At 33.1% G+C, this 11244-nt stretch overlaps 3 protein-coding genes across 3 annotated transcripts; 2 read left to right on the top strand and 1 right to left on the bottom strand.

Moving 5' to 3' along the window:
- Nucleotides 1-560: 560 nt before the first annotated feature.
- LOC141675052 (putative enoyl-CoA hydratase 2, mitochondrial) lies at nt 561-4141 on the top strand. Its single transcript, XM_074481761.1, has 8 exons — nt 561-826; nt 1139-1308; nt 1845-1919; nt 2187-2277; nt 2370-2421; nt 2687-2790; nt 2896-2972; nt 3513-4141. The coding sequence occupies exons 1-8, from the start codon at nt 658-660 to the stop codon at nt 3687-3689; spliced, it is 915 nt and encodes a 304-aa protein (XP_074337862.1). The 5' UTR covers nt 561-657; the 3' UTR covers nt 3690-4141.
- A 1191-nt stretch (nt 4142-5332) lies between these two features.
- On the top strand, nt 5333-5746 carry LOC141673141 (oleosin L-like). Its single transcript, XM_074479874.1, has one exon. The coding sequence runs from the start codon at nt 5333-5335 to the stop codon at nt 5744-5746; it is 414 nt and encodes a 137-aa protein (XP_074335975.1).
- A 660-nt stretch (nt 5747-6406) lies between these two features.
- On the bottom strand, nt 6407-9830 carry LOC141672744 (ubiquitin carboxyl-terminal hydrolase 3-like). Its single transcript, XM_074479401.1, has 9 exons — nt 9695-9830; nt 9031-9162; nt 8903-8941; nt 8635-8740; nt 8271-8329; nt 7993-8067; nt 7243-7291; nt 7030-7106; nt 6407-6628 (listed from the first exon to the last, which is right to left on the bottom strand). The coding sequence occupies exons 1-9, from the start codon at nt 9761-9763 to the stop codon at nt 6533-6535; spliced, it is 702 nt and encodes a 233-aa protein (XP_074335502.1). The 5' UTR covers nt 9764-9830; the 3' UTR covers nt 6407-6532.
- Nucleotides 9831-11244: the final 1414 nt, after the last annotated feature.

Genomic DNA, 11244 nt, shown 5'->3' with positions numbered 1-11244 from the left:
AGGTCTTATAATAATAAATATATTATTTTTGTATGATGTAAGATATTATCTATATATTTTATTATTATTATTAATTATTTGTTTTATTTTAAAATTCTTAATAAATGAATAATAGAATTATAATTAAACTTCAAATATATATGAAAAATAGTAAACACATTTTGACTATCTTGGAGGAAGTCGATTTAATTTGTCGGACTAAATTAATAATTTAGTTCTCATTGTATTTTCATTTATGTTGTGTTTCAAATTAAGTTTTATGTGTTGTAATCTTTATTTTAATGTTTGAATGTATTCGTAATTTAAATTCAAGAAATGCAATGATATTTATTTAATTACATTTAAATATTTTTTAATTTAAATTGTTATTTAAATAAATAATAATAATATCATAATATCGGTTAATTGTATTTATAAATACCTGAAATCAAAACTTTTTTATATAATAAACTAAAAAAAATATATTAAAAACTATTATTTTAATTTCGGTCCAAGACCGATTAATAAATAGCGGCATAGTTGGGTGAATTTGGAGATTTGGCCCCATCATGGCCTTAAAAGTTGGTCAAATTAACAAACCAGTGATTACTGATTACACACAGCCAGTGATTTAAACATCAAAGTTCTTATAATCAATCAGCCTGTTTTACACTAAAAATGGTAGCTTTTTCCACCATTACAAAGTCTTTGAGTCACCATGTTTTCAAGAAACCACAATTTCTTGATTCTAATTCACAAAGATTCAATCTTTTTAGCTTCAGAACTTTAATCTTGCAATCAGAAGCTTCCCCAGTTCAATTAAACAAGCTATCAGACCTTGACTCAGGTTCTTTACACACAATCTTTGTGTTCATAATTTTTTTCAATTTATTTAGCTGTGTTTTTTGTTCATTGTTTTCTTGGGCTTTCTTGTTTTATATGTTTGTTGATTGTAAAGTTGTGAGATTTTGAGTTTGTGATGTGGGTTTTTTTATATGTTCTTTACATACATTATATATAGTATATAAATTTATTCAATTTAGTTTGCTGTGTTTTTGTTTATTGTTTTATTGGGCCTTTTTGTTTTGTGTGTTTGTTTAGTTTAAAGTTGTGGGATTTTGAGTTTGTGATGTGGGGTTTTTGTGTTTTTATTTTGTAGGTATTGTAGAGGTTAATTTGGATAGGCCAGAGGCGAAAAATGCAATTGGGAAGGAAATGTTGAGGGGATTACAGAATAGTTTTGAAGCTGTGTATAGGGATTCTTCTGTTAATGTTATGATGATTTGTAGTTCTGTGCCTCGGGTTTTTTGTGCTGGTGCTGATTTGAAGGTACAATGTTGGTTTTCTGAATTGAAATATTGAATTGAGTTGTGGTAATAGTAGTGGAGTTTTGTTGCACGAGCGTTGGATTAGTCTTGAGAGGTTTCGTGGATTAGAAGTGTTGGGGTAAATAATGAAGTTAAATGTGTTTGGAAGTTTGTGATACGTTTTGTGTTTGATTAGGTGGATATGATTATCTTAAAGGATGCGTGTGCTTTTTTGCAAAAAAAGATGATAGCTTGTGCAATGATTTAAAATGAACATTTTACTTGAAAATGAGATCAGAAATATTGTTATGATATTGGTTTGCTGTGATTTTGGTAACTAATATATCTTTCTTAATGGTGATTTAGTGGGTATGGGACAAATGACATATGTAGCACACCGGTGTTTGGGTGTTCGATGGTGGATGTAACTTATTCAGAGAGCTGTGTAACATAGTTATAAAGTATTACTTGTACTCATTATCTATCTTTGAAGACCATGATGTGTAGAACAGCTGGCTGGCATACTAATACTGCCTTTATTGTATATTTAATTTTTAGGAGAGGAAGAAGATGAGCGCATCCGAGGTCAAGGATTTTGTTAACTCTTTGCGCTCAACATTTGCGTTCTTGGAGGTTTGTCTGCATTGTCCACCATATTGTTCTCTTAAAGATACTTGCTATCATCTGGCAAAAAAAAAAGATACTTGCTATCAGTTTTAAGATGCAACTGGAACTCTGGAAGTAAATTAGTTAAACAGTAGTTAATGCAATCCTTTTGAACATCTCATTACGGCTTTGCTTACAGTATACCTATCTTTTTCTTGTGCACATGTCAGTGCCTTAATTTCTTTTAGGAACCTTCTACTTCTCCTGTTCAATTCATTTACCTGTTATAAACAGGGACTTCATATTCCAACTATAGCCGTTATTGAAGGTGCAGCATTGGGTGGAGGTCTGGAAATGGCTTTATGTTGCGATCTTCGGATATGTGGTAATGCTGGAATCAATACCCAAATCTCTGACATAGTATCTGTTGTTTTCAGTATACTCATTAAGTTGATTACACTTTACAAAACGATTTAGGCGAAGATGCCAAAATGGCCTTGCCTGAAACTGGACTTGCTATTATACCTGGGTATGTTCTGCTCCTCTACAATTTGCAACAATTGCTACTTGTGGACTCATAACTAACTGAAACTCATTTAGTGTAAGAGTTGATTTCATAGTGTCCTTTCAATTAAGTATGTAGACATGTAGCTTAGTTATTCTGTAAATAATAGAAGACCAGGACCCCTTTCTAGTTCTAATTAAGTTTTTGTTTGAATAAGTTGTAATCATATACATGCAACCGATGCTATTTTACTCCTTGATGTTTTTATGGAATACTGGTACTTCTACAGGGCAGGCGGGACACAACGACTTCCTAGATTAATTGGAAAGTCAAAAGCAAAGGAGCTTATATACACTGGTCAGAAAATATATGGCAGGGATGCACTAAATATTGGTCTGTCATACATTCAGTTTTTTATTTTAGTTACAGTTCATCTTCCATTATTTTTGCAGATGCATCATAATCCTGGCTTGTTACACTAAAGTAATTAATTTGCAGGCCTTGTTAATCATTGTGTACCTGCTGGGGAAGCTCATTTAAAGGCTCTTGAAATTGCTCGAGCTATAAGTCAGAAGGTACAGGGCTAGAACTACAACACATGAGATTAAGTACTTTCAAAGATCCTGGCATGCATGTATATCTCACTGGCATAAGTTTTTTGCTTTATTTTGATGTTTGTGGTAGTTACTACATGAGGGTAAAGCTCTTGCGCCCTCCAATACGATCTGAAAGTAGTCAATTGCATGTTAGAGTACACTTGTTTTTTATGCCAATTTACTAATTAGGAGTATATTAGTTGAAAAAAAATTAATAGTTAGATCTCATCCTTTAACGTAAGTGTTCTACAAGACTACAACGTGTTTTACAATGCAACTATGAAAGCCATTTCTTCGAATTAAACATGGAAAGGTGTTAAAGCTGTCAGAAATAAGCTGTTCTCCTTGTGTGCTATGGAAATGACATTTAAAAGTTTGTCAACCCATGTTCTGTGTATTGGTAGCAGACACATTATCCCCACGATCAATTAGCAAATACATAAGATACCATTAGAAATTTCGGCACCTACTTGTGTTGCTCATGTACTGATGTACAGATTTAACGTAACACTATTTCAGGGACCGCTGGCGATAAAAATGGCAAAGCACGCCATTGACCATGGACTTGAAGGAGACCTGACAACTGGTTTGGATGTGGAAGAAGACTGCTATGAAAAACTATTGCACACTAATGATAGACTGGAGGGCTTGGCAGCATTTGCTGAAAAGCGAAAACCTATGTATAAAGGTGAATGAGAATTAAAATTGAGTTACCTATCTGTTCCTAGAATTGTTGGCATCTTGCGCCTGATCTCACCAAGTTACATATGGCCATGTCTTGTGGCCGCATTTTCTCGTAAGGAATGTATACTAGGTAATTTGTCTAATGAAATTTAGGAACCAGTTGGTGATCACTGTTTTTCCAAATTTGTGTTTTTTTGCTCTTGAAAGTAGAGCAGGCTTCAATGTTTTTCATTTTACTTTAAAGGAGGGGAAAAGTGGCGGTATTCAGCTGTCCTCGTCTCCTCTTTGAATTGTGACTAAGAATCATCGACATGTTTCGAATTTCATTCCTAGCCATTGGCCTGCTCCATGAGATTCACAGACCAAGGGCAAACCAGAAAAAGGACAGGGTACAAAATAAGGAAACTTGTTCTTCACCAAGGACCAGCATATAGCAAGATTGTGCAATTGTGTATACAATATTAGGTTTTTCTATTGTGTGCCCATGAACACATGATAAGCGCAAAAACTTATAATTTTAGGCTAATTTGATTGGTGAAGTTGGTGTGAATATAGGGGGTTCATCATTATTATAAAAAATAAATCAATCAAAATGTACTAAAATTATAAATTTTCGCGTTTATCATGGTCGTGGCACATACTAGAAATTTTTACAACTCATGGGCACATGCTAGAAAAATCCATATAAAAAATAGTTCCAAAATGACGTATTGTGTTATTTTGAACTATTTTATTTAATAATTATTGATGTGAATGTGTGACAGTGTGACAGATTCATCTTATTTACTGTCTTATAACCGACCATAACATGTCACGTGACATTTCTCGGACACATGCTAGAAAAATCCATATAAAAAATAGTTCCAAAATGACGTATTGTGTTATTTTGAACTATTTTATTTAATAATTATTGATGTGAATGTGTGACAGTATGACAGATTCATCTTATTTGCTGTCTTATAACCGATCACAACATGTCACGTGACATTTTACGGGGACTAATTTCGGGTAACTAACTTTTCTCATATCCAATACATATGCCTTATCACACTTTCTTATCATGTTCCTATGTGCACACACTGAAAAATCCATCTAAAAATAGTTCCAAAATGACGTATTATGTTATTTTGAACTATTTTATTTAATAATTATTGATGTGAATATGTGACTTATTTACTTATCTTATTTACTGTCTTATAACCCATCATAACATGTCACATGACATTTTAGAATGGGGACTAATTTTGGGTAACTAACGTTTGTCATATCCAATACACTGTCATATCCAATACACATGCCTTATCCATTGAGCCGAAATGAACAGCTAAACTACAAGCAATCATCAAGTTCAATCCTAAAAATAGAAACAACATGAACACAAAGAACTCAAATCAAATTAACCCACCGACCCAACAACACATATCCAAAAATTTCATCATCTAACCCTAATCCATTGCATGCACAAGCCTACGTGTCAAACTCTTAACACACTTACATTGCCACTTGTAAGCCAAACTATATCATTAACTTACACGTAACACCCTTACATATCCCTCCCATGCATTCTTTATAAACAGCCCTAAACTTCCCTTCATTTCATTGCAAAACACACACAAAAACACTCACACAAATTCATCCATTGTTACTTCAAAACTATGGCTCAACACCAGCAACAGCACTTTGACATGCAGCAGCAGCACCAGCAGCAAAGGCCTTTATCTGCACAAGTTGCGAAAACCGCAACTGCAGTCACTCTATCAGGCTCTCTGATGGTTCTCTCTGCCCTGACTCTGGCAGCCACTGTCATAGGCCTTGTGCTCGCAACTCCGGTTCTCGTGATTTTCAGCCCGGTGCTGGTGCCTGCTGCAGTCACTACCTTCTTATTGCTTGGTGGATTCTTTACCTCTGGTGGACTTGGCGCAACTGCCACTTTTGTGCTGACTTGGATGTACAAGTATGTAACAGGGAAGCATCCTATGGGAGCTGACAAGCTCGAGATGGTTAAGTCGAAAATTACGGGTAATACTGATGAACCTAAGGCGCAACACAGTGTAGACTATATTGGTTAAGCTCGAGATGATCTCTGTTGAAGTGTTTTCTAATTTATGTTTCTGATGTCGAATGTGTGGAATATAGTGGTTAATTTGTTCTGTTGCGCTGATTATCGATACTAATAAAGTTCGTATGAACTATGTTCTGTTGATTGTCGAAATTAATGAACTCGAATTACGCTAATGTTGGCTATAATTGATTGATTTCTCATTTCCGGACTACAGTGTGCAAGTTTGAGAAATTTTAAAAATAAGTAATTTACGATTTAAATTAATAAGTGAATTATAAGTGATAAGTAAAAAAATACTTATAAGTTAAATAAGTGTTTGAAAATTTTTACTCATAAGTCAGATTTTTTTTCTTAAATAAACTAAAATACATAATTATTAAATATTATTATCTTAATTTTTGAATTTTAAGTTAAATTATTATTTAAAAATATATATTTTAAAAATGAGGTTCATAAATCAGCGAAAAATCAAAATAAGTTGAAAAAAAGTACGTCGTTACTAACATTCAACTTATCAACTTATCAGCTTATAAGTTATAAATTTAACTTATAAATTGGGTCGGCAAACACTTGTAGATAAGTTGTTACGAACTTATAAACCAAAAGTGACTTATAAGTTGCTCGCAAAACAGGCCATATCTATTCATAAGACAAACAAAGACAGGAGTTTCAAATTTGAATGCACATTGAAATAGCAAACTAATTTTAGAAAGGAAGAAATTTGGATCAAGTTTGTACTATATCGACCTGTAATTGTACTAAACTCTGATTCAGACTCTGTGCTGATTAAAAGTTAAGCTCCTCCGGCTCTCTTTGACACAGCAATTAAGTTGAACTCCACTGAATTCGGGTTTTTCGCAATCATCCCTTGTATGACTTTTGCAGCATCCTACAAATATAAATGCATTTCAGGATATGATTCACAGACTGAACACTTCTAATTCACATTCTCGTATATAAATAATACTCCTTCCGTCCCGTTCATGATCACATTTCCTATTCCGTCTCATGATCACATTTCCTATTCCGTCTGTTCCAAAACTATTGTTCACTTTTAGCTGATATGGTAATTTAAGTGTTAATTATATTAATATTTTTGAAAAGCAATACATTTTTTTGATAACTATCGGTTTAATTAATATAATTGAATAAAGGTGAAAATCTGATTGGTGACAAAATAAGTGAGACGGAGAGGGTATCTGCAACGCGGAAACAAACATCTTCTTGGAAGCAAACGGAACCTAAATTTTAAAAAGAATCGACTATACATAGGCACAGCTGATTACTTACCTGTAATAAACTGCTAGGAGAGGAAGCACCATGAGAAATTGGTCCTGCCCTCCTTCCATCAAGCTCGTAAAGTTGTCCTGCAAATCATTACATGTATAGTAGGTTAGATAACAGCAGAAATATGGAAGACGCGTGGATGCTATATTGCTTGTGAAATATTGCAAATTTCATGTGTGTTGTGTGTGTGATTGAGAGGGCAGGGGAAAGATTTACCGTCCACACACGAGAAGCATATAAAATGAGTGTTAACATCATCCGAGGCCTGTACATCAAGAGATCATGAGAAATGTAAACAGATTTGCAATGTAGAAAATGCGAGATGGAGGGTGAAAAAATAAAAGTAACCCAGAAGAGAAATGGTAGCAATAACGGTTAACAGTACTTGGTTTTCTTGAGGTGCATTGTCATTTTGCAGACAAATGTTTTTGTTTTCCTACATGCAGAAGACGCGAGTGCTATATGAAGTATCTAATCTCGCAGTCTCACAAGGTACTAAAATCTATGAATATGAACCAGAGAATCAATGAAATTTAGTACATAGGATAGCTTAAGAATGAGAAAACCACAGTATATAATTGGGTTGATAGTCCAGATTTATAATCCCGTGAAACAAACATAGCCTTAAAGTATTTAATTGTCCTTATCTCTTTCCCTAGCCAAACATTACAGATAAACAGTTTTGTAATGTAGCCTGCAACTAAGCTAAGAATCTCATTATAGATAAATTAAGTTTCATATCACACAGCACCAAAAGAACAAAACTGGATGAACCAACTGCCGAATGAGGTTATATTAGATTATTAGTCGTTCAAGCATATATCCACAAAACTGTAATTCGTATTGAACTGGAAAATCAAATAAGGAGAAAACATGGAAAAGTATGGATACAGTATCCAGAAACACTAGAATGTAAAGATGATGGTGACTTCTCTTTATATCCAAACAGACAAACAGGAAGCTTACGTTAGTGTCACCAGCAGCAGCGGCAACTGTGTGAGCAACTTCCATTTCTCCGTCATTTTCCAGATATACTGCCCGCTGCAGAAGATCAAGAACAAAACACGTAAAGTAAAGAAAACATTATCATAAAAAAATAGGTAATATGTTATTGCCATGAGCTAGCAAAGGTACTCTTCAAGTCGAAACTAATAACAAATAAGCAGATGAAGAGGAAACTCTTGCATTTAGCACTGGATCCCCTATTCCGCCCTTACAGTTTCCTTTTATAACACAATTCTAACCTCCATTGGATCCAGGTTGGCAGTCGATTTGTAGAACTTATCCAGATACGAATTCTCAACTGTCAAATGGAGGGATCAAGTGTCAATACAATCTTACCATGACAAGTTTAGAAGATACATCTGTTACCTTATATTAAAAACCAGTGAAAAAATACTGTGATTTGTAGGATTTAGTTTTAAACACAATTGACGAGACATGAAAATACTAATTAAGTTCTTTGAGTATAAATTCAGGTGCAGATAAAACTGCTTTGACAAAGTAGTGCTCAAATAAGGTAAACTTCAGCCATTCAGACTATGTAAAAGCCAAATCCATAAGAACTTGAATGTAAAATTTGTTTCCAACACCAATAAGAAGACATACGAAGATTTATCTCCGAAGTGATATTCCCAATAGCATGAAGAAGACCAACAGTTCCACAAGCATTGCCTACAGTTTGCCTCATATAGTAAACTCCCTTAATTTGATCCTGCGGTAGGTTTAGATATCTCTCAGTTACAAAAGGCCATCTAATAAGTTGCACTTACAATTGTACTACTTAACAAATTATTTAGTTTCTCAGTGATAATCTTCAAAAGAATCTTAATTGGCACTTGGTGCCCGACTAAAAAGACGATTTATGAAGACTGACCTTAGTGACCGCGTCTTGCTGAATTCTCTCCTGTTCACTCTGCGAGAGGATATCATGTTAAGTTTAAATGAAGATCCGTAAACCAGACTTAAATAAGGGAAATCATTTCCATGTCGTAAACAACAGACCTGAGACGTTAAGGGATACAGAAACAACACTGCAAGAACTGGCTTGGGCACCATTTCTAGGAGTTCTTCATCTAAACCATACACATCATAGCACCCTAACTCTTTCTCACTGACACCGAGACTCCAGATAAACTATATTAACAAAAAAATAACGTTATTAGGACAAGACATTAATGCTTCTTTGATTAGTATTGTCTAATTCCACTTGGACAAATTCAAAAGATTACAAGAAAGACATTAGTACATTAGTAGCAATCTATTTTCCTCCATGGAAACATACCTAACATAAATTTTATAATCCGTTCATAAAATAGAGGATAAGATGTACGCAGATCTTACCTTACCTCTCTACTCTTTTACGGAAGAAAATACATGTAACACAATCATATTATATTTTAACCAAATCAGACCAAATCAAACATATCAGTCTAACCCTGCTCACAAGCAGAATCTCGAGATTTACGCACTCTAAACAAATTAGAGCGATTGTTTATACTTTGATTAGCAAAGTAACACAAAAAATTATCTTAACAGAGTAAGAAACTAACAATATAAGTATTCAATCACTAATAACAAAATTTAGAACAAATAAATTATGTACATTATTACGAACATGGATGCATGCATTTACACGGATTGATTCGGGCGGGTTACAAAAAAGTACCTGGTTCATAACATGAGGATTAGCCTCAAGAGGAAGCCATCTTTTTTTGACACACGACGCGCTAGCCATCTCGATTTTATTTTTCAATCTGCCGTTTCGTCAATGAATAAATGAAAAATGTTTGCATATAAACATGGGTACGTAACGTACGTCTTCTAGAGTTCTACGTGACTACGGGCGATGTCGATATTTCTGGGTTAAATGGGCCGTCTCTGAATTGTAAATCATGAGAAGATTGGGCCTCATTTGTGTAAAACCAGTTGTAGCCCACAAAATTAATTACAAAATAATGTGGGGCAAGTGAAGACACTTTCATGTCGTTGTTGTCGGGAGGAGTTTGGAATCAAGAATCGGGTTAGGCTGGTACGAGGATGAGGAATGATTGAAATTGGGTTAGGCCGGTAGGGGAATGAAAAATGATTTCTGATATTATGTGTTTGGTTCAGTGCTGGAATGAATCTATTTTATTTTAAATATTATTAAGATCTTAGTTTTGATTGTAATATTATGTGTAAGTATATATTGTACATTGAAAGTAAGTTCTTACACTAACTTACAAATAAAAATTTACTAAAAAAGTATTTGATAAGAAAAATATAATCAAACCAAAATAATAATTTAATATTTTTTAATAGATTAAATCTTACGAATTGGTATTAAATAAATATTATTATGATTTTATTTAAAACTAAATAATATTTCAAATTTAAAATATGTGTACATAAATTGTATTTTAATCGTAGAAATAAAGATGGATAATAAAATAAATTTGATATCTCATACCCCTTCTTCATACACCCCTCTTCTTTTAGGTATCAAATCTAATTCCTGGTGGGGTTCAGGTATGGGTTTTAGCGAATAAAAATCACGAACCAAACATGAGGTATGTGTTTGAAATGAACAAAATATACCTAAATTTTCTGAACCAAACGACCCTTAATTGATTTCATTTATTTGAATATCAAGGCCCCTTTCAATTAAATCTATCATATGTTATTTTGTGCCTCTATTTTCTTTGTTAAATAGTTGAAAATATTATTATTTTATTTTATTTAAACTTATTGTATCCTTCTTATTTTTTTTATTGTTATTTTATTTCGAAAAGTTCGATTTTTAATTTAAGGAGTAAATTACAAAAATGTGTTTGAATTCTATCCAGGGTAATACTTCGGTGACCAGAATTTGAAATTTATAATATGTTAGTCATACATTAATTTTAATTTTTTTATAGGATGGGCGAATGCCACACTTTTGTCAGAATAAATAGTAATTATTACTCTCTCCGTTCAACTTATTTCTTTAGTTTTTTTTCATGATTGACACCTATTCTAAAACTAGTATAAAGTATAATTTCATAACTTATTTTTTTAATTTTGTTTTCTTATATAAAAATTTGAATATTGTATTTTTAAAAAAAAAATTAAAAAAAAAATAGATCACTACAATTTATAAGAGTTTTAAAGTGTGTGCCGTCCCGTATCCGATGTAAAAAATTGGGTGAAATCGAAGGAGTAGTATATATAATCCTGATTATAATGTTATAAATTTTA

The sequence above is a fragment of the Apium graveolens genome, chromosome 7 (assembly GCF_009905375.1).
Source record: "Apium graveolens cultivar Ventura chromosome 7, ASM990537v1, whole genome shotgun sequence".
NCBI lineage: Eukaryota > Viridiplantae > Streptophyta > Magnoliopsida > Apiales > Apiaceae > Apium > Apium graveolens.
Note: the sequence above shows the minus strand (reverse complement) of the source record. Positions and strands in the feature narration are given on the sequence as shown.

Coding starts and splice junctions, on each gene's coding strand:
- LOC141675052 (XM_074481761.1), top strand. CDS start 658: ATGGTAGCTTTTTCCACCATTACAAAGTCTTTGAGTCACCATGTTTTC. Junction 1,309..1,844: donor GTGCTGGTGCTGATTTGAAG/GTACAATGTTGG, acceptor TTTAATTTTTAG/GAGAGGAAGAAGATGAGCGC. Junction 2,422..2,686: donor GGACTTGCTATTATACCTGG/GTATGTTCTGCT, acceptor GTACTTCTACAG/GGCAGGCGGGACACAACGAC.
- LOC141673141 (XM_074479874.1), top strand. CDS start 5,333: ATGGCTCAACACCAGCAACAGCACTTTGACATGCAGCAGCAGCACCAG.
- LOC141672744 (XM_074479401.1), bottom strand. CDS start 9,763: ATGGCTAGCGCGTCGTGTGTCAAAAAAAGATGGCTTCCTCTTGAGGCT. Junction 8,330..8,634: donor CACTTCGGAGATAAATCTTC/GTATGTCTTCTT, acceptor TCCATTTGACAG/TTGAGAATTCGTATCTGGAT. Junction 6,629..7,029: donor CTCCTAGCAGTTTATTACAG/GTAAGTAATCAG, acceptor TTATATTTGTAG/GATGCTGCAAAAGTCATACA.